This window comes from Chiloscyllium plagiosum, chromosome 7 (genome assembly GCF_004010195.1).
Source record: "Chiloscyllium plagiosum isolate BGI_BamShark_2017 chromosome 7, ASM401019v2, whole genome shotgun sequence".
In the NCBI taxonomy this organism is placed as follows: domain Eukaryota; kingdom Metazoa; phylum Chordata; class Chondrichthyes; order Orectolobiformes; family Hemiscylliidae; genus Chiloscyllium; species Chiloscyllium plagiosum.
The window spans coordinates 32,976,412-32,998,971 of record NC_057716.1 but is presented as its reverse complement, the minus strand read 5'-3'; the positions used below and the strand labels follow the sequence as shown (position 1 = coordinate 32,998,971).

Here is a 22,560-nt window from a genome sequence, read left to right as displayed (position 1 = left end):
CTGTAAGCGAGACATAAGGACAGTATGTGTCCTCCTTGGTGGCAGGGTAAAGGTTGTCTCGGAGAGGGTGCACAATGTTCTGAAAGGGGAGAGTGACCAGTAGGAAGTTGTTGTACACACTGGTGCCAATAACGTAGGTAGGGAAGGGATTGAGGTCTGCAGAGAGAATACAGGAAACTAGGCAGTGGTTTAAAAGTAGGTCCTTGAGGGCAGTGATAACTGGACTACTTGTAATGCCACGTGCTAAGGAATGTAGGAACAGGAAGATAGAGCAGATGAATGTGAGGCTAAGGGGACGTTGCAAGGGGCAAAGATTCACATTTTTGAACCAATGCGATCTCTTCAGGGTAGAGACTTGTATAAGAGGGACAGATTTTACCTGAATTGGAAGAGACCAATATCTTTGCTTGGAGATTTGCTAGTGCTACCAATAATAGTGAGAAAAAAGAAAAGGCTGAGGCTGGTACAGGAGGTAAGGGGAGCAAGTCAAACAGTCAAGACAGACTTCAGCTTGGCAGACAACAAGGAAAGACTGATGAATTAAACTGCATTTACATAAATGCAAGAGGTCTGACACATAAAGCAAATGCACTTTTTAAAAATTGATTTATGGGATGTGGGCTAGCCAGCATTTATTGCCTGTCCCTGGTTACCCTTCAGAAGGTGGTAATGAGGTGTCCTCTTGAACTGCTGTAATCTACTTGCTGTGGGTTCACCCACAATGCATTTAGGGTGGGAATTCCAGGATTTGACCCAATGACAGTGAAGGAACTGCGATGTATTTCCAAGTCAGAATGGTGACCGGCTTGATGGGGAACTTGAAAGTGGTTGTTTTCCCACTTATCTGCTGCGTTTGTCATTCTAGATCAAAGTGGCTGTGGGTTTTGACAGTGTTGTCTGAGGATCTATGGTGAATTTCTGCAGTACATCTCTTAGACAATGCATACTGGAGGGAGTGGATGCTTATGGATGTAGTACCAGTCAAAAGGCTGCTTTGTCCTGAATAGTGTCAAGCTTCTTGAATGTTGTTGGGGCTGTACTCATCCAGGCAAGTTGGAAGTATTCTATCACATTCCTGATTTGTGTCTTGTAGATGGTGGTCAGGCTATGTATGGGGAATCAGGAGGTGAGTTACTTGCCACAGTGCTTCTCGCCTCTGACCTGCTCTTGTAACCACAATGTTTATGTAGCGAGTCCAGTTGAGTTTTTGGTCAATGATAACCCCCAGAATATTGATTGTTGAGGATTCAATGATGATAATACCATTGGGTGGTGGTTAGATTGTCTCTTATTAATAATGGTCATCACCTGGTATTTGTGTGATGCGAATGTTACTTGCCACTTCTCAGCCCAAGCCTGGATATTGTCCAGATCTTGTTGCATTTGAACACTTCAGTACCTGAGGAGTCGCAAATGGTGGTGAACATTATGCAATCATTGGCAAACATTCTCACTTCTGAACTTATGATGGAGGGAAGGTTATTGATGAACCAGCTGATGCTGGTTGGGCCGAGGACCCTGAGGAACTCCTATAGAGATGTCCTGGAGCTGAGATGACTGACCTCCAACTACCATGACCATCTTCCTATGTGTCAGATATGACTCCAACCACCGGAGAGTTTTCCCCCTGATACCCATTGATTCCTATTTTGCTTGGGCTCCTTGATACCATACCAGGTCGAATGCAGACTTGTGTCAATGGCTGTCACTCTCAAATCACGTCTAGAATTCAGCTCTTTTGTCCAGGTTGAACTAAGGCTATAATGAGATCAGGAGCTGAGTGGCCCTGGTTAGGGCATGATTTGGAACATGGAACTAGTATATTATAGCTGTTACAGAAACATGGCTCAAGCCTGGACAGGACTGGCAGCTGAAAGTTCCGAGGTATAGATGCAATAGGAAGGATAGAAAGGGAGACATAAAAGGAGGGCGAATTGGTGTGTTTGGATAGGGAAAATATTCTGACTTTACTTAGGCAGAATATTCCTGGGAGATCATCCAGTGAGGTTATATTGGTGGAACCGAGAAGTAAGAAAGGGATGAACACTTTGCTGGGATCATTTCATAGGCTCCTCAATAGTCAACGGGAAACTGAGAAGTAAATATGTAAGAGGAATTTAGATATCTGTAAGAACAAAGGGTTATAATAATAGGGAATTTTAACTTTCTAAACATTTGCTGGGGCTTCAATGGGGAGGAATTTGTTAAATGTGTTCAAGAAAACTTTCATATTCAATATGTGGATGTACCAACAATAGAAGGAACAATACTTGATGGTGTTAAGACAGGAACTTACAAAGGTTGACGGGGGGGGAGGCTATTCAGACATGGGAACTTAAATGAGAAAACGAGAGTTCAGAGACAGCATGTTCCTATTAATGTGAAGGGCAAGGCTGGTAGGTGCAGGGAATGCAGGATGACTGGAGAAATTGAGACTCTGGTCAAGAAAAAGGAGGAGTCTTACGTTAGCTATAGACAGCTGGAATCAGGTGAATCCCTAGAGGAGTACAAGGGCAATAGGAATGTACTTAAAAGGGAAATCAGGAGGGGGACATGAGATAGCTTTGGCAAATAGAGTTAAAGAGAAACCAAAGAGATTTTAAGCACTTTAAGGGCAAAACAGTAACTGAGGAGAGAATATGGCCTCTTAAAGTTCAGCATGGAAGATTTATGTGTGGAACTACAGGCAATGGGTGAGATACTAAACAAATATTTCATGTCAGTATTTACTGTGGATAAGGACATGGAAGCGAGGGAACTTGGGGAAATAAACAGTGATGTCTTGAAAAGAGTTCATATTACAGAGGAGGTGGTGCTGGAGGTCTTAAAATACATAATAGGTAGATAAATACCCTGATCATAAATTTCCCAGAACTTTGTGGGAAACACGGTAAGAGGTGGCTGGACTCCTTGCTGCGATCCTTGTATCATCGATAGCCACAAGTAGGGTGCCAGAAGACGAGGTTGACTGAAGTGGTGCCATTATTTAAGAAAGGCTATAAGGAAAAGCCAGGAAACTATTGACCAGTGAGCCTTACATGAGTGGTGGGTAAGTTGGTAGTTGGGATTCTGAGGGATAGGATTTACATGCATTTGGAAAAGCAAGCACTGATTACGAATAGTCAACATGGATCTGTGCATGGGAAATCATGTCTCACTTACATGATTGAGTTTCTTGAAGAGGTGACAAAGAAGATAGACAAAGGCAGAGAGGTAGATATTATCTGCATGGGATTCAGCAAAGTGTTCGACAACACTTTGCATGGTAGATTGGCTATTAAGGGTAGATCACATGGGATCCAGGGAGAGCTCGCCAATTGGATACAAAATTGGCTTGAAGGTAGGAGTTAGAGGGTAGAGAGTGATGGTAGCTTTTCGAACTGGAGGCCTGTGACCAGTGGTGTACCATAAGGATTGTTGCTGGTTCCACTGCTTTTCGTCATTTATATAAATGATTTGGATGAGAAAATAGAAGGTATGGTTAGTAAGTTTGCAGAAGATACCAAAGTAGGTGCAGTGGGCACTGAAGAAGATTACAATAGGACTTTGATCAGATGGGCCAAGGGGCCGATGAATGGTGGATGAATTTAATTTAGATAAACGTGAGGTGTTGCATTTTGTTAAGACAAACCAGGGAAGGACTTCTACAGTTAATGGTAGAGCCCCGGGGAATGTTGCTGAATAAAGAGACACATTGAGGTGCAGGTGCACAGTTCCTTGAAAGTAGATGGGTGAAGATGGTGTTTGGCACACTTGCCTTCATTGGTCAGAACACTGAATATTGGAGTTGGGAATGACATGTTGCAGCTTTACGGGTGATTAGTGTGGCCACTTTTAGAATACTGCATACATTTCTGGTCGCCCTTCCAAGGAAAGGATATTTTGAAACTTGAGACGATGCAGAAAAGATTTACAAGCTTGTTGCCTGGACTGGAGGGTTTGAGTTACAAGAGGAGACTGAATAGGTGAGTACAATTATAACATTTAAAAGGCATGAGTATATGAAGGGTTGAGATGGATATGGGCCAAATGTTGGCTCATGGGACTAGGTCAGATTAGGATGTCTGCTCAGTGCAGACAAGTTGGACTGAAGGATCTGTTTGCATGCTATATGACTCTCTGATTCTGAGATTCTGTAACCAATGATAATTCTCATGGGCACCATAACTGAAACTAACTCTCAATTGCAGACATACTTATTGAATTCCATCAACTGCCATTGTGGGACTTGAACCTCTATGCATTCGTGTGAGCTTTTAGATTAGTCATCCAGTGATATTACCAAGTTACAACGTTCTTCACTGGTTCGTGCTGGTCCATGCTGCTTTTACAAACAGATTTCAGATATAATTGTGGGTATGCTCTCCGTGCTGGGAAGTTGATTTGCAGACATTTCGTCCCCTGTCTAGGTGACATATTCAGTGCTTTGGAGCCTCCTGTGAAACAGTGCTATATTGTCTCTTCTGGAATTTATTTGGTTTCATTCCTGCTGCTTCCAGTTGCCTTTTCTAATTGTTCGTTATAGTGGCCGGTATACTGCGTCTAGTCTATGCGCTTGTTGATGGAGTCTGTGGATGACTGCCATGCTTGGCTGTCCCCTGAAGAGCTTGTCCTATCATTGTTGTCGAATTTGTGGTCCTTGTCATCTGTTTGGCTACTAGGGACAGTTGGTAGTGGTGTTTAGTGGCTAGTTGGTATTCGTGGATATGGATTGCTAGTTGTTCTATATAGTGTTTCATGTAGTCTTTGCATTGAATCTTGTAAACTATATTAGTCTTACAAATGGTCTTTTGTTCTGGTCAGCTGTTGTCTGTGCGTGGCTGTCAGTTTATGGGCTGTAATTCCTAGGAATTCCTAGACAGCATCAAGAATATAAACATAGATGAGGACAAAGCAATGGTCTCATTTGATGTAATGGCACTGTTTACTGCAATTGACAAAACTCTAGCCAGAGAGACAACAGCCAACCTCCTGGACAAACAATACAGATGACATGACAGGGAACCTATCGACAAGGATGACATACTGAAACTACTAGACCTTTGCTTGATGACACACTGCACATTCATCACTCAGATATATGAGCAATCAATGGAATACCTATGGATTCACCCATCTTCGGGCTCATAGCAAAAGCAATGATGCAAAGATTGGAACAAACAGCTCCCTCACAAATCTGACCCAAAGTCTGTATCAGGTACATGGATGACACTTTTGTAATTATTAAGAGAACAGACATCGAGAACATACATCAGACTATCAACACCATGCTCACTGGGGTCAAATTTACGAGAGAGGAGGAAACCAACCACCAACTCCCATTCCTGGATGTGATGGTAGAAAGAACACAGAATCGTGAATGCACTGCAAGAGTGTCTAGAAAAGCAACACACATGGACCAGATCCTGAACTACAACAGCAACCATCTGAACACATACAAGGGAAGCTGCATTAGGACCCTATAGAAATGGGCTACAACACACTGTAGCATTCCGACATGCGAAGACAAGGCAACGACGACCTCCACAGAATCTTTACCAAGAGCGGATATCCCCACAACTTCATCTGCAGATGCCCAGCAGACAAACAATGAAACAAAGACATGCCACAACCCAACACACTAGCCATGCTATCTTAAATTAAAAAAAATCTCAGAACTACAGCCAGATTTCTCTGACTATTTGGAGTCATGACAGCCCATAAACCGACAGCCACGTCCAGACAATAACTCACCACAGGAAAAGACCCTATATCCATCATATGCAAGACTAACGTAATTTACAAGATACCATGCAAAACCTGAATGAAACAATAAATAGGACAAATAGGCGGAGAATTAGCAATCTGCATCCACGAACACCAACTAGCCACTAAACGTCATGACCAGCTGTCCCTGGTAGGCATACAAACAGATGACAAGGACCACAAATTCAACTGTGATTCGACAACGATCACAGGACAAGCTAAACAGAGAGCAAGAGAATTTCTAGAAGCATTGCAATCATCCACAGACTCCATCAACAAACACATAGATCTAGACCCAGTATACCGACCACTACAACAAACAACCAGAACCGGCAACAGGAAGCAGCGGCAATGAAACCAAATAAATTCCAGAAGACACATTACAGCAGTGCTTCACAGGAGCTCCAAAACATTGAAAATGTCACCTAGTCAGGGGAACAAAACGTCTACAAATCAACTTCCCAGCTCGGCGAACATACCCACAAGTACGGCAACCAGCACCCGAGCTACAAATCTTTACGCAAGCCTTGAATTTCAGATATAATGAATTAATGGCTTGGGTGGTGGTCTGTAGTGAGCATTCTTTGGCTTGCTCTCTTGAAAGCACAAGTATTTTTCACAATAATTGTGATCTGTGTGCTGTAGTACAATGGAAAAGGGCAAACATATAGGATTCTTGAGAGTAAATACGGAGAATGTGTTTTCCCTCTTGGAAGAGTCTAGGACCAGAGGCCACAATCTCAGAATAAAGGGACACCAATTTAAGACTGAGAAGAGGAGGAATTTCTTCTCTCAGAGGGTTTGAGAGTCTTTGGAACTTCTTGTCAAATACATAAGGACTCTGCCCCTCTACAGTGGGGGCAGAGTCCTTATGTATTTAAATTGGAGTATCCGTTCAGCCATGATCCTATTGACTGGCAGAGCAGGCTGGAGGGGTCGAACGGTTAGTTCCGTTCCTGTTCTTATGGTCTAACAATCTAAATGAGAGGAAAGGTCAGTCAACATGCAATGAATCTGTTGTGTCTTTATCGCATAGCACATGGTCCATAAAACAACATTTGGGAGATTTTGTGTCATGAAGGAGGTTTTGATGTACAGGAGATTCTGTTACCATACTCCTTACTTGGAAGGTTTGCAAGGACACTTGCACTACGGTGTTAGAACAAAGGGGCCCAAAACAATAATGCTATCTCTTAATTTTAGAACACAGAAGCTAATTAAGCAAAACAAGATGAACAGTGAGTTTACCAAAACAAAATTCAACTTGTCATTATCAATGTTTTTTAGAGTAATCCTAGGCACTAAGTGTCCCACAAAAATCGTGATCATCCACAAAATGATTCACTACAGTTTCTGAAGCGTCAGTTTTTAGTTACATGAACACTGGTCATCCACATTTATTTGAATGTATGGCAATGCAGATGCAGTAATTTAAAAGGGTGGACTTGTGTGTGACCTGCAAGGACACTTTCAGGTTGATAGTTCTTACATGAAACATTACTTGCCAAGCTGGGCCAAGTGATCATTTTTATTTGACTGTGGATGGCATCCCAACCAATGCACTTTAAAGCAAGGAGGAGTGGAGGCCTTTGCTGATTTTCTTGTACTCCTTCACCCAGGAACACTGAGACCAGGTGTAACAGCACAATTGAAAACTGGTGGCTGCTGAATAGTGATCTAGACAACAAGTGAAAAATATAGATAAATCTGAAATAAACTCTGCTGGCATTTTCGGGAGCCATTAGAACTCAGATTAAATTAAAACTTTAAAGTCCCTTTGTTTATTTTATATGTTTTGAATTAGCTAACCTCGAGATCATCAAATTCTGGCTTTTGTAACAATCACATAGGCAGATACACACTCCTGACCCCTATCCAGTGACTACTGAGCATGCAGATTCCTACTTCTGATCATCATCTAGTGCTCCTGAATATTAATCAATGGTAATACAGGTATATGTAAGCTTGATCATCTTATACTGAGTTCTGCATGCATGTATGTCAAATAAGCAGAGGATAAGGACTGGCTGTATTGTTCTCACTTCTGAGTGGGTCTCACTAGCTAGATAGTGCATGAAGAATAGCCAACCGGAGATGAAGAGATGATCACTTTGATGAAGAGATGATCACTTTCCATTGACGAGTAACAGCCACAAAGTATCAAATTAGAAACAAGGAGAAAGGTTTCCAGGAAAAAAAGGTTACTTCCATCCATTTTATGCTAAGTATTGCCTGAATTCATTTCGAAACTATAACAAATAAATCTCAATCCTTTCATGGCTCGTGTTCAAATTCAGTAAAATAGATTTAACTCCGTTTAAATGGATATGATGAAAATTCATGTTAATACCGGAGATTTCCTTTACAAACATGTATTTGGAATTGGCTTTAACGTACCCTAATAATTGCTGTGCAACCAAACAGATGTAACTTGAATCTTCCTCACCTCCGATTTTGGCTCTTCCCAGACCAAACTTTGTCGTGACAATTTTCACTCTCTCCTTTCTTTCCACTTTTTTTTCTCCTTGTCTCCTGTAGACACCTCTCTCCTATACTCACACCTCCTTCCACTTCTCCCCTCTCAAGTACTATGCCCTCTGAAATTCCTATCCTTATTCCCATACTAAGTGGATAAGGTGGTAAAGAAAGTGTATGGCATGCTTGCCTTCATTGGTCAGGGCATTGACTATACAAGTCACTTTACAGCTGTGCAACCTGGTGTTGTGTGTATAAAGCTTCAGTTAGGCCACATTTGGAGTAGTAGTGTGCAGTTCTGGTCACCACACTTTAGGAAGGATGTGGAGGCTTTGGAGAGGGTGCATAAGAGGTTACCAGGATGTTGCATGGATTGGGGAGCAAGGCAGAGAGTGAGAGAATGCAAGAGAGAAAGAACACACAAGAGAGTGACGGGGCGAGACAGAATGACAGCGTGATTCTGAGTATGAGATTACGAGTTAGAGAGTGCATGAGAGAGAATGCAAAACATAGAGACAGTAAAATGCAGAAACTGAGTGAAATACAGAGAGTGCAATACAGACAGAGGCAGAGAAAAGGAGTGCGAGTGAAAGAATTTTGAACCTTCTCTAAATTATGACGGCATATTATTTGCTGACACTCACCTGCGAGCATTCTATACCCAAAGAAGAAAGCTGCAATCAGAACAGCTACAACTGATACCGATGCCAATGCAATTACAATTGTCTCCTCCTTATAGTGTGGTCTCCAAGTACCTAGAACACAGAAAGATAAATTGTGGTGTTTTAATGCACTTTAATCATTTTATTGCTACCAATTTACTACATACAATAAATGTAACAAAATGAAAGAAAGAAATATATTTGTAAAACATCTTATTAATAGCTCTCAAATAGCCCAAAATACTTCACACATCATGAACCACACTGAGCTCTGATATTACAATCGTTAGCACAGTAGACATTTTCACATCATTACAGCCCACTAACAGCAGTAAAGAAATTAATTGTTTTTGGTGCTGTTTATTGAGTCAGGAATATTCTCCAGGAAACATGGAAGTTGCTTGCTCTCTTCTGAATTGTGCCCTAGGTTCTTTGATTCCCATTGAACTATTAAAATTAGCAATGGGACAAGTTTCCAAAGAACTTCAACTTGTGCTCTTCAGCCACTGCAGCACACCAACTAAGGGCTACTGACTGATTCAAACTGGCTTGTGTTTGACTAATTGATTATAATAAATCTTCTCCCACCCAGCTTTCATCCTGTATTTCAACACAGTGGCTCAGTGGTTAGCACTGTTGCCTCTCAATGCCAGGAACCAATGGTTCAATTCCAGCACATTTTCCCAGTGTCTGCTTCGGTTTTCTCCGGTTGCTCTGGTTTCCTCCCACAGTCCAAAAATGAGCAGCTTAGATGAATTGACCATGCTAAATTACCCATACTGCTCAGGGATGTGTAGGTTAGGTGCATTAGTCAGGGGAAACACAGAGTAAAAGTGTAGGGGAATGGGTCTCCATGAGTTACTCTTCGGAGGGTCAATGTGAACTTGTTGGGCCAAATGACCTGTTTCCACACTGTCGGGATTCTATGATTCTATTACATAGCTCAAGTGTTCACATTAAACATACCAAAGATATAGAAAAATTGAGTGTATAAACTAATCTATGTGTTCAATGAAATAGTTAAAACCAATATCAAAAGATTCTCTGGAGGTGCACTTTGTAATGAATGGGTTTGTCTGAGCAGCAGTGGATGCAACTACTGGCCATCTCATGACTGAACACTGAAGAAGGAGAGCAAACTTGAGTATTTCATATAGTGGAGGTGAAGTATATCGCTGGTAACAATGTATGAGAAAAGAATTGCATCAAATCAAGGCAACTTAATGTAAAGCTGCCAGGAACTAAACTTGGGGTGCTATTTTACGTTTTTTACTTGTCAGTGCCTTTAATCATCTGAATCTGTAGTTTCAAAGGAAGGCACAAGAAAAATTAGTTACTACTCTCAATTCTCTGCACTGGGATTTGAAGGAACAACTTTTTGAATAAGGATGATGGCTGCTACCATTGAGATCTAAAGGATAGAGCAAGATGAGATGATCAATAACTTTGAGGTCCTGTGGGTAACTGCCTCGATTCAATTATTTATGTGAACTCAAGCTGATGATTTGTCTTCTTAAGCGAGTTGCATTACCTCCTACTGATATAAAAGGAAAATACTGCAGATGCTGGAAGTCTGAAATAAAAACAGAAAATGCTGGAGAAATTCAGCAGTTCTGGCAGCCTCTGTGGAGACAGAAATGCTTCAAATTTAGTATGATTTTTCTTTCAGTGCAATGCGAGAAAAATGTTTTCACACAGCAAGTAGCTTGCGTATAGAATGCAGTGCCTGGAAATGTGGAGGAGCATGATCAAAAGAGGCATTCAAGAGGGCATTGAATTATCACATGGATAGAAATTGCTGCTAATTGGAACCATTAGTGGCTGCTAATGGATTGTTTGTGATAACAACCCATGAAATGACAAGGCCTGGCGTGTGGAGATTGGGCTAAGGACATGGCAGAAGGTGCTCACATCCAAACCACTTATATAAATGACGAAATATAGTGGACCTAGCACCGATCCTTCTGGCACTCCACAGGTTTCCAGTCTGAAAAGCAACCCTCCACCACCATGCTCTGCCTTCTACCTTTGAGCTAGTTCTGTATCCCAATGGCTAGTTCGCCCTATATTCTGTGAGATCTAACCTTGCTAACCAGTCTACCATAAGAAACCTTGTTGAACACCTTACTGAAGTCTATATTGATCACATTCACTGCAAATCCCCTCATCAATTCGATTTGTCACTTCTTCAAAAAACTCCAGCAAGTTAGTGAGGCATGATTTCCCAGGCACAAAGCCATGTTGACTATCTTCAAACAGTCCTTGCTTTTCCAAATACATGTAAATCCTGCCCTCAGGATTATCTCCAACAACTTGACCACCACCGATGTCAGGCTTACCAGTCTATAGTTCCCTGGCTTTTCCTTACCACCTTTCTTAAATAGCCAACCTCCAGTCTTCCAGCACCTCACCTATCGATGACACAAATATCTCAGCAAGGGGCCCAGCTTCCCAAAGAGCTCGAGGGTATACTTGATCAGGTCCTGGGGATTTATCCTTTATGCATTTTAAGACATCCAGCCTCCTCTGTAATGTGGGCATTTTTCCAGATCTCACCATCCATTTCCCCACATTTTGGCTTTCATTAACAGGGTGATCAAGTTTGAGAGCCATGAGGTTTTACTGCAGCTCTGTCAAACCCTGGTTAGACCACACTTGGAATATTGTGTCCATTCTGGTTGCCTCATTACACAAAGGATGTAGATGCTTTAGAGAAGGTGCAGAGGAGATTTACCAGGATGCTGCCTGGATTGCAGGGTTTGTCTTATGGAGAGAGGTTAAGTGATCTAGGGCTTTTCGTACTGGTGACTTGACAGGGGCGTACAAGGTAATGAGAGGCACAGATAGAGTAGATAGCCAGAGGCTTTTCCCCAGAGCAGAAATGGCTGTCACAAGGGGTCATAATTTTAAGATATTTGGAGGAAGATATAAGGGAAATGTCAGAGAAAAGTTCTTTATGCAGAGAGTGATGGGTGTGTGGAATGCACTGCCAGCAATGGTAGTAGAGTCAAAGACATTAGGGACATTTAAGCGACTGCTGGGCAAGCACATGGATGGCAGTAAATTGAGGGGTGTGTAGGTTAGGTTGATCTTAGATTAAGATAAATGCTCAGCATAACAATGAAGGATTTATACGCTGCTGTACTGTTCTCTGTTCTATTCTATATCTTCCACGCCCTTTTTTACAGTAAACGCTGATGCAAAATACTTGTTTAGTATCTTCTCCATCTCTTGCAGTAGGCTGCCTTACTGATCTTTGAAGTGCCCTATTCTCTCCCTAGTTACCCTTTTGTCCTAGTGTATTTATAAAGTCAATTTGGATTCTCCTTAACCCTATGCCAAACAAAAATGTCACAGAAGGAAGAGCAAGAATCTAACTACTTTCCTACGCTATTCACTGGCATGACCATCAGCCAGTATGTTATCATTAACATCTCCGGGATCATCATTGATAAGAATCTTAACTGGACCAGGTAAATAACTACCACTGCACTAAGAGAGGCCAGAGGTTGAGCATTCTAAATCAAATTATTCAATTTTGACTCCTCAAATACATTCCAACACTGACAAAGCATAAGTCAGGGGCATAATAGAATACTGTCCATTTGCCTGGATTGGTGGAGCAAAAACTGCCCTAAAGTAGTAGTTCAGTTGGCTGGATAGCTGATTTGAGATGCAGATTGATGCCAACTGTTTCAATTCCTATACTTTCATCATGAAAACGTCACATTCTGAACCCTACTTTTTGTGTCAGGCAAGGTAACCCTCAAGTTAAACTAATCAGTTTTCTCTCTCTCTAATGAGAGCAGCCCATGGTCCTCTGGGACTATGGCAACTTCCACTTCACTTCAACACTATCCTAGACAAAGTACTTGTTTATCAGCAAGTACAGTGACATAAACATTCACTTCCTCCACCATCAATGCGTACAATCTACAGGATGTACTGCATCAATCTATCAAGGTTTCTTCAGCAGCACTTCCCAACTCCACACCCTCCAATACTTGAAAGAACAATTTAAAGGCACTAAGGAAATGCCACAATCAGCAAGTTCCCCTCCAAATTTCACACCATTTTGACTTGAATCATATGTTACTATTCCTTCATTGTTGTTGATCAAAATCCTGAAACACCTCAAATAAAAGCATTATGAAAGCATTTTCACCATCTGAACTGCAGAGATCCAAGGCAACTTGGATCAGCGTCTTCTCAAGAACAATTAGGAATGGACAATAAATTCCAGAGGTGTCAAACATTGGTTCATAAGGTGTGAAAACAATTTGCACACAAGGTCCCACAGCCACCTCTTTTCTAGTGTTGATCGAGGGATAAATATTGCCTGGGACTCTGGGAGAATTTTCCTGCTCTACTTCAAATTCAACTGAGTGACTACCTCAAGGTTTCATCCAAAAACAGCTTCTCTGGCCCTGCAGCATTCCCTCATTGGTGCACTACAGTAGCATCCTAGATTATGCGTGCAAGTCTGTGGATTGGGGCGAGAGCCCATGACCTCCTGACTCAGAAATAAGAGAGCTTTCACTAAGTCAAGGCTATCAGTAAATTCTGAATTTAGGTGTGTGACCAGGATTACATCAGAAGTATTGGAAAATTCCGAGAATAGCCCTTATACTAAACATTAGGGTCGGGTAACCTGGTATTTTCTGGTCAGGTTGCTTTGAAGGCTCTCAGTGGAGGTACATCAGGGCTGAGAAGCAGAATATTTTGCTTAACTACTGGTCAACTTGATTTCAACAAGAGACTGAACATGATTAGAGTAAGAAAGGTGAGTCTATTAATCTACTTCATGACCTTGACTGCATACTCTCTGCAGCAGTGACAAAATATACTCAATGATAACTAGAGACATGGCAGAATATCAGTGATATCTTATATTTTATTCAATGTCCAAGTGCTCCACAAAACCTTGCAACAACTTGTGCTATACAAGGTGATAATTATCATTAGCTGAAAATGTGTTGCTGGAGAAGCGCAGCAGGTCAGGCAGCATCCAGGGAACAGGAGAATCGACGTTTCAGGCATAAGCCCTTTCCTCATTCCTGAAGAAGGGCTTATGCCCGGAACGTCGATTCTCCTGTTCCCTGGATGCTGCCTGACCTGCTGCGCTTCTCCAGCAACACATTTTCAGCTCTGATCTCCAGCATCTGCAGACCTCACTTTCTTCTCGATAATTATCATTAGCAGAGATTTGTATAAAGTCAACTCCTGGTCAACTTCATAGATCCAATTGACTTTTATAGACTATTGTATGCAAGGACAGGTAATTATCCATATTCACTGATAGACATACCACCAACAACTTTCCTCTGATTTCACCAGTCAGTCAGCCATAGTTTGGCTAAATTAATACACTGAAGGCAAATAAGGACAGTGTACAGAACAATCCAAAGCTGATCCTTGACCTATGAATAACAATGATTCCCAGGTCATCACAATATAAGGACCAATTTCCTGACATTAGCCGTAAACATGTCTTGCAGCAGTGTGAACTTGTGTTCTCTACAACAGTTTGGGAGAACTCTGCATCCTATCTTTATATGACTTCAGATAGTCAAAATAAATGGGAATTTTTTTGAGCTAGCTAAATGTTTATGGGATCATCTGTACAAAAAAATAGGCCAATGCATATTGCAACCAACTTAGCTTGTGTTTGTGGGAGCCAGCTAGCTTGGTATTAGATAGAATGGGGCCTTAATTTGTATTTAGTCAGTTGACAGTTCTCCAGACCACAGAAGCACTATAATTACTCCACCATACCTTAGGAAAGGGAGGGAAGAATAAAAAATTGAAGGTCATTGTTTCTGTTCATTATACAGTGAGCACTGCAAGAAAGTTAATTTTTGACAGTGCACTTCACCTGATGACTGAACAGCATGCCAACAAGGATGAAATTGGTTCATACATGAAGAATGAGTACTTACAGGAATATTAGGTGCTATATTGGAAACCATACCCCTCAACGCTAAGTGCTTTAACATAGTGAAGGGAGAGGTAAAGCAAAGTAAATGATAAAAATACACATGTAAAATGGTGAGGCAGTAAAAAGCTAGACTTTTGTGCTTAATAAATCTCTTTTATGTGGCTATGCAACAGCTGTCATTTCCTGGTCATGGGAGTATGGGTGTTTCGGGTCACTGCATGTAGTTCAGACTATGACTTCAGTGTTTGGGAATGATCTTTCTTATTGAAGAAATGATGGCCACCTAACACAATGATATACTGCAGCACTCCACAAAATTAATTACTGATTCGAAGTTGAGTGTATATATAAACTGGCCAAGCTAAATCTTTCATCACAAATCTCTAAACGTGACATAATACTATACTGTACCATTTGCCATTCCTTTTTTGAAATACTAAGATAGCTTTCCACTTATTTACTGAGTTTTAATTGAGCTCATTTCAACCTTGTTTTAGATTGTTCATGCTCAAGCAGCTCTAGTGATTTAGTTATGGAGAATGGCAAGTCCCAGGCTCCCAAGCATATCATTAAACCATAGTAACCAATAAGATCACAAGTTTCATTGAGAATCTGTGCTGATTTCGACCAGATAAGAATTAAAGGCAGTTTGAAGACCTAGACAAACAGTCAGGCAAGATTGATCACAATCTCCATGCCTTGGTGTGGGACAATAAGCTTGATTAGAATTCCTTGAGGAACAGCCCTTAGGGCAGGGATCGATCTTCTTCCATCAGAACTGCACCATAATATTAACTGACATTACTGTACCAATGAGTACTGAAACTATTACACTGCTGTAACAGTGCAAACGAGACTGCACCCACCAGTACGGTACCCATATTATACTATTGCATCCCAGTCCTCCAGAAGCTTGCATTCAAAATTTCATGCATAATAAATGGTCACATAGAGAAAAACGTATAGAAGACAGTCAGTGGGCTGCAAGCTTGGCAAATGGCAGTACCTGAGGTGAGGATAGGGCAATGCACAACAGTCAGTAGATACAGGAGAGATAGTGAGAAAATTGGAAACAAAATATTCAAAAAGGAATCTTCATTTACATGGCTGCAATAAATCAATACCAATGCTGGGCATGCTCATAGTCAAGGGATTTCAGGCTCTTTATCATTGATTTCCACCTGATAAATATAAATAATTCCCAGGTTTTTCCTGCCATGTGAACCATCTCATCAACAAATTGATGGAAGGAGTTTTCCACGTAAAAGGAACAAAGATGAGCAGTGGAATTCTCCAGAGTGTCCAGATTAATATTATTACTCTAGTATATTAGTAAACAAGTTATCTGATCATTAGTACAAGTGCTAATTGTGGTATTTTGGTGGGATGAATGAGCTGTGCAAATGATTCTTATATTACTAAAATGGCCACATTTCAATAGTACTTTATTAGCTGTAAAGAATGTTGGGATGTCCTGTGGTAATGAAATGCAAGATTGTTTTCTCTTTCCCATGGATGTAAATGAGTAATAGTTAATGCATCTGAGTTAACCTTGTGAATAAAAAATAATTTGATCTCCCTAAGTTTTAAAAATACATTTTGCGCAATCAACCTGAATGGGAAATTAATTGATCTGCTGGCATTCTATATCAATTGTTTCACTGAAAAGTGATTGGCTATACAAGCATCAGTCTCAGTTCATAATTCTTGAGGGGGGTATGTAAAGAAACATGAAATGAACTATTTACTTTCTTCAAAGTTAATACCTGATTACAGTACATTAACTAAAAAAAATTGGGTGGGAAATACATTTGTTGTGGTATTCAATACATAGCAAATGAACAGCTCTCACCTGCACACTTTTCCACCCTGCCTCCCTAGTCATTTTCACCACTTTAAACAAGTTCACTAGAACCTAAAAAGACTGCTTTGAAAACATAAATGGCTTAAATAACACACTAAAAAAATTCAGAACTTCCTGCCTGCTGATCAGATGAATTGCATGCCTGCTTGATCGGGCCAAGGGTTATGTTTACAAATCGTGGAGCCAGACCAGTCTCAAGCCTGGAGGCACACTGTCTGTTCCCAGCTACTGTTTCGCTCCTTCTGGCAAGCTCTTCCACCAAACAGCGTCAACAACATTGAAAATGCATTTTCATTCATGCAGAGAGACCAGCCCAGAATTAAAAACACTGAAAGAGGTCAGAGAACTATCCATTGAAATTGCTGCATACGCAGCCAATTTAAGTATACACTGATCTCATGAGATACAAAATAGGCAAGTCACAGTTTCAACCTGCAACAGACAGCAGAACTGAAATGAAAACATAGTTTTTAAGAAACACATTGGATTTGACAGCTTCTGTGGAGAAAATATTTGGGTGGAATCTTATAAGGCCCTGAACAACATGAGCTCAGACAAGAAATCTGGGAGAATTGGCTGAGAAGTTCAGCAAGGTCTTTTTCAATGTCAGGAGCAACAAGTCACATTTCCCAACACAGTTTGGGTGTCAAGGCATAATTCTCTCTAGGGAGTGGCAAGATGCCTATTATCAGTGATTATTGCTTCATTAACACCAAATTTGACCTTGTGGATATGCAAGTTCATTTTCTGCCACACATCAGATAGTAATTAGACACCAAAAATGCTCAACATGAAAGTCAGTGGGTACCTCGCGACTCAAGTTCACTGCTTGCTCCTCAGACTGCTATCTTGGACACTTGGCACCCACATCTTAGGGCATGCTCCATGGGTACTGAACGCACACATCCCACATCCATGTACCTTGGCTTACAACACACAGCAGCATCTTCACACTATCGTGGTGCATCTCTAATTCATTTACAACATGGTTCTGCACTTTGAAATGCACTGATACCTCTTATTGCTATGCTGCTGCAGGGACATTTTGCATTCATGGTCATGGGTTAGACCAGGCTATGTCACAGGGTACTCCCTTGCTCTGCTAGTGCTTGCACATTTTGCACCGACCTGGATGCTCACAAAAGTCTGCCTTTTAGCCCAAAGTCAGACAGTTTCTCTGGGTTGTTAGCCATCACCAGTCAAGGGGGTGGATATGTCGCTGCATGCCCACCATGTTACACCTGCACCTTGTGCTAGCAGCGCATACAGCAGACGCATTGAATGTACTTCAACCAAATGACTAAGTCTCAAAGTCAGAGGGGCATGGTGCTCAATTACATCAAGGGAAATATCTTTTAGTCAGAATATCCTGGTACAATAAGCAAAGGGCAGCCTTTGATGCCAGTCCAGGGATTAGAATGGTCAGGTGATCACTTGGGACAGTCAGGATTAAAACCCTCTCTTTGAAGAGAGTGAGAAGTTGAATGTTGGGCATCCCACTATCCGTTTTGGATCTTTCTGCCCTATTAAGGGCCATTTTCCCCTGGAGGGAGTGCGAGTGAGAGACTAAGTAAGATGAAAATGGGTAACATCGCTGTTACTGTTAGTGCAGATGAGAGAAAGATGGTGAGACATTCTGAGTGAGTGAGTCGGAGGCACAGAGGCCATGCAAGGTTATCAGTGTGAGGATATTCGGAAGATGTTGCCAGTAACAGTGAAAGTGATAGAGGCGTGGTAGGCAACATTGATCAGGTTAGCAGGGTCCAGCATAGCGATCTCTACTACTGATCCTCAGGCAAGTGAGCAAGCTACCTGTACAGCATACCATCCACCAGAACCTTATGCCTCTGTCCCAAAGCGCAGCCTCAATTTTCTCTTCTCTGCCATGCTTGCGCATGACAGCTTCGGACAACCAGTGGATATGGGAGCGTGCAACAGCCTTTCCAATATGTCACTGAAACCAGGACAATGGTCAATTCTAGGTTGTCTAACTATGGCAAGTTCTTCTGGCCATAGCCAGAGTGTGTAGTCAAATCAGGCAAGAAGATTGTGGGCGGCACGGTGGCACAGTGGTTAGCACTGCTGCCTCACAGCGCCAGAGACCCGGGTTCAATTCCCGCCTCAGGCAACTGACTGTGTGGAGTTTGCACGTTCTCCCCGTGTGTGCGTGGGTTTCCTCCGGGTGCTCCGGTTTCCTCCCACAGTCCAAAGATGTGCAGGTCAGGTGAATTGGCCATGCTAAATTGTCCATAGTGTTAGGTAAGGGGTAAATGTAGGGGTATGGGTGGGTTACGCTTCGGCGGGGCGGTGTGGACTTGTTGGTCCGAAGGGCCTGTTTCCATACTGTAAGTAATCTAATCTAATCTAAAAGAGTGACATAGAGGGACAGTAGGAAGTTAATGAAATGAGTTTCGGACAACGGCACAAGAAAACCTGCAAGGACTCATGGAAAGAAATCCTTCAGGAAACTGGACAAAAATTATACGAAGGCAAAATATTGTAAAATTCAGCTGATTAATAAATTAACTTTTTAATACCCTTCCAAAGAGGAGCCATGTTGGATTCTAAACAATAACTGTTTCTCTCACTATGTATGCTGCCAGTCTGACTGAGTTTTCCTTACGTTTTGTTTTTAATCCAAAGAACAGCACCTCAGCTAGAACACATGAAAAGGAGGCATGAATCTTCAAATGCCTCTCAACAATCCTTTTGTCTCTTTCTTCAGTTACCTGTTGACTCCTCTAACCCTTTGACTCCCTCTTCAGTTACCTGTCCCCTCCCACGAACCTCTGACTCCCTCTTCAGTCATCTGTCCTCCCACTGACCCTTCAACTCGCTATATTAGTGTCTATATCCCATGATTCTTGATTGTGTGCCCTGAATATTCTACTGTGTCTTATCATATCTCCATTCCATACTGAAGACACTGAGAGTAGTAGAGATATATATAGAAACAGACCCTTCAGTCCAATTCATCTATGCCAATTAGGTATCCTAAATTAATCTAGTCGCACTTGCAAGCATTTGGCCCATATCGTTCTAAACCCTTCCTATTAATATACCCATCCATATACCTTTTAATTGTTGTAATTGCACCTGCTTCATCACTTTTCTGACAGTTCATTCCATTCCCCACCCTGGGAAAAGACCTTGACTATTCACACTATCCATGCCCCTCCTGATTTTATAAACCTCTATAAGGTCACCCCTCAGTCTCCAATGCTCCAGGGAAAACAGTCCCAGCCTATTCAGCCTCTCCCTATAGCTCAAACCCTCCCACCTTGGCAATAGCCTTGTATATCTTTTCTGAATTCTTTTTTGTTTCACAACAGTTCCCATCCCAACTCGTTCTTCTAAATCCTATGATCCAAGCAGAGAATGGAGATAAGGGGTCTTTTTCAGAATGGCATCCAGTGACCAGTAGAGTTCTGCAGGATTCAGTGTTGCGACCACAACTATTCACGTTATACGATCTGGACAAAGGAACGGAGGGCATTGTTGTGAAATTTGCAGATGACATAAAGATAGGTGAATGTTGAGGAAATGGGGAGGCTGCAGAAGGACTTGGACAGGCTTGGACAGTGAGTAAAGTGGCAAATGAGAAAAGGTGGAAACGTGTGAGATTATGCATTTTAGCAGGAAGACTAGAGGTATAGACAATTTTCTAAGTAAAGAAAGACTTTGGAAATATGAAGCACAAAGGGACTTAGAGGTCCCAGCTCAGGATTGTCTTAAGGTTAATTTGGCAGTTAGGAAGGCCATTATTGGAATACGGCATGCAATTCTGCTTTCCCTGCTACAGGAAGGATGTTGTGAAACTTGAAAGGGTTCGGGAAAGATTTAAAAGGTTGGAGGGTTTGAGCTACAGGGAGAGGCTGAGTATACTGGGGCTATTTTCCCTTGAAGATCAGAGACTGAGGGATGACCATATCGAGGTTTATAAAATCATGAGGGGCATGGATAGGGTAAATAAATACGGTCTTTTCCCTGGGTTAGGGAAATCCAGAACTAGAGGGCATAGGTGTAGGGTGAGAGGGGAAAGATTTAAAATGGACCTAAGGGCAACTTTTTCATACAGTGCATGTATGGAATGAGCTGCCAGAGGAAGTGGTGGAGGCTGGTACAATTCACAACATTTAAAAGGCATCTGGATGGACATATGAATAGGAAGGGTTTAGAGGGATATGGGCCAAGTGCTGGCAAATGGGACTAGATTTATTTAGGATATCTGGTCAGCATGGACAAGTTGGACTGAAGGGTCTGCTTCCATGCTGTAATCTCTTTGGGGAGGCATTGGTGTAGTGGTAATGTCACTGAGCTAGTAATTCACAGCCTCAAGCTAACATTTTTTGTGGGCGGCACGGTGGCACAGTGGTTAGCACTGTTGCCTCACAGAGCCAGAGACCCGGGTTCAATTCCCGCCTCGGGCAACTGTCTCTGTGCAGTGTGCACATTCTCCCTGTGACTGCGTGGGTTTCCTCCCACAGTCCAAAAATGTGCAGGTTAGGTGAGTTGGCCATGCTAAACTGCCTGTAGTGCTAGGTGAAGGGGTAAATGTAGGGGAATGGGTCTGGGTGGGTTGCTCTTCAGAGGGTCGGTGTGGACTTGTTGGGCCGAAGGGCCTGTTTCCATACTGTAAGCAATCAAATCAAATCAAACAGCTTTCCTATAGCAGTGAGACTAGAACTGAATGCAGAATTCCAAAACTGGCCTCACCAACGTCCTGTACAGCCACAACACGATCTCCCACCTCCTATACTCAATGCATGGACAAATAAAGGCAAGCATACAAAATGTTTTCTTCACCATCCTGTCTACCTGCGACTCCACTTTCAAGGAACTAAGAACGTACACTCCAAGGTCTCTTTGTTTGGCAACATTTCCCAGGACCTTACCATTAAATGTATAAGTCCTGCCCTGATTTGCACCACCAAAATGTAACACCTCACACTTATCTAGATTAAATTCCATCTGCCACTTCTCAGCCCATCTGTATAAGGTCCCATTGTACTCTGAAGTGACCTTATTTGCTGTCCACTACACCTCCAATTTTGGTGTCCTCTGCAAACTTACTAACCATTCCTTCTAAATTCATATTCAACTCATTTATATAAATGACAAAAAGCTGTGGACCAATCACCAATGGGTCCACAGCTTTTCACAGCAGAGAGCGCCGGGAGCTGGGCGGAAGTTCAGACGGAGCGCAAAGCCGGTCAGGAAGGTAAGTGATTGCTATATAAAGAACTTACCTCGATGCCAACGGTCTTTTCGCAGCAGAGAGCGGCGGGAGCTGGGCGGATGTTCAGACAGAGCGCAAAGCCGGTCGGGAAGGTAAGTGATTGCTATTAGAGTGAGTGTGTTCTAAACCCCAGGTCCTACAACGTAGGGTCTCCCTCCCTCCCTCCTCCTCTAACCTTAATTAAGAGTCCACAGACGTGCCACAAAAACAGGGTCTAAGGAAGTTTAGATCGAAGAGTGAGGCTTCAGCTCAGGAATCTTTGACAAGGAGGTTGAGTGAAGTGATTACACCACAGTTGAAGAGGGTGAAGACATGACTGCCCAGCTGGTTCAGTGCGCTACGTGCTTGATGTGGGAGGGCAACGACTCTGGTGTGTCTGGCTTGTATATGTGTGGAAAATGTGTGCACATTCAGCAATTGACCAAGCATATTGCAGCGCTGACGAAAGAACTCGAAGACCTTAGGCTCATCCGAGAGAACGAGATCTTTCTGGACAAGACCTTCAGCGATGTCATTACACCAATCATGCCAGAAGAGAGCAGAAGAGAGCAGACGATGAGGAAGGCAGAGAGGAGACAGGTGCAAGAGACCCCAGGAGAAGTACCTGCGAGGAACAAGTTGAAGCTTTTGGAAACAG

General features: G+C 42.2%; 1 protein-coding gene across 2 annotated transcripts in view; it reads right to left on the bottom strand.

Moving 5' to 3' along the window:
* Nucleotides 1-22,560, bottom strand: part of bmpr2b (bone morphogenetic protein receptor, type II b (serine/threonine kinase)) — a 248,314-nt gene that overhangs the window by 45,561 nt on the left and 180,193 nt on the right. For both annotated transcript variants that reach the window (XM_043693375.1, XM_043693377.1), the window contains exon 4: nt 8,865-8,975. In XM_043693375.1, the coding sequence (XP_043549310.1) occupies nt 8,865-8,975 (111 nt within the window). The remainder of the gene's footprint in view (nt 1-8,864; nt 8,976-22,560) is intronic.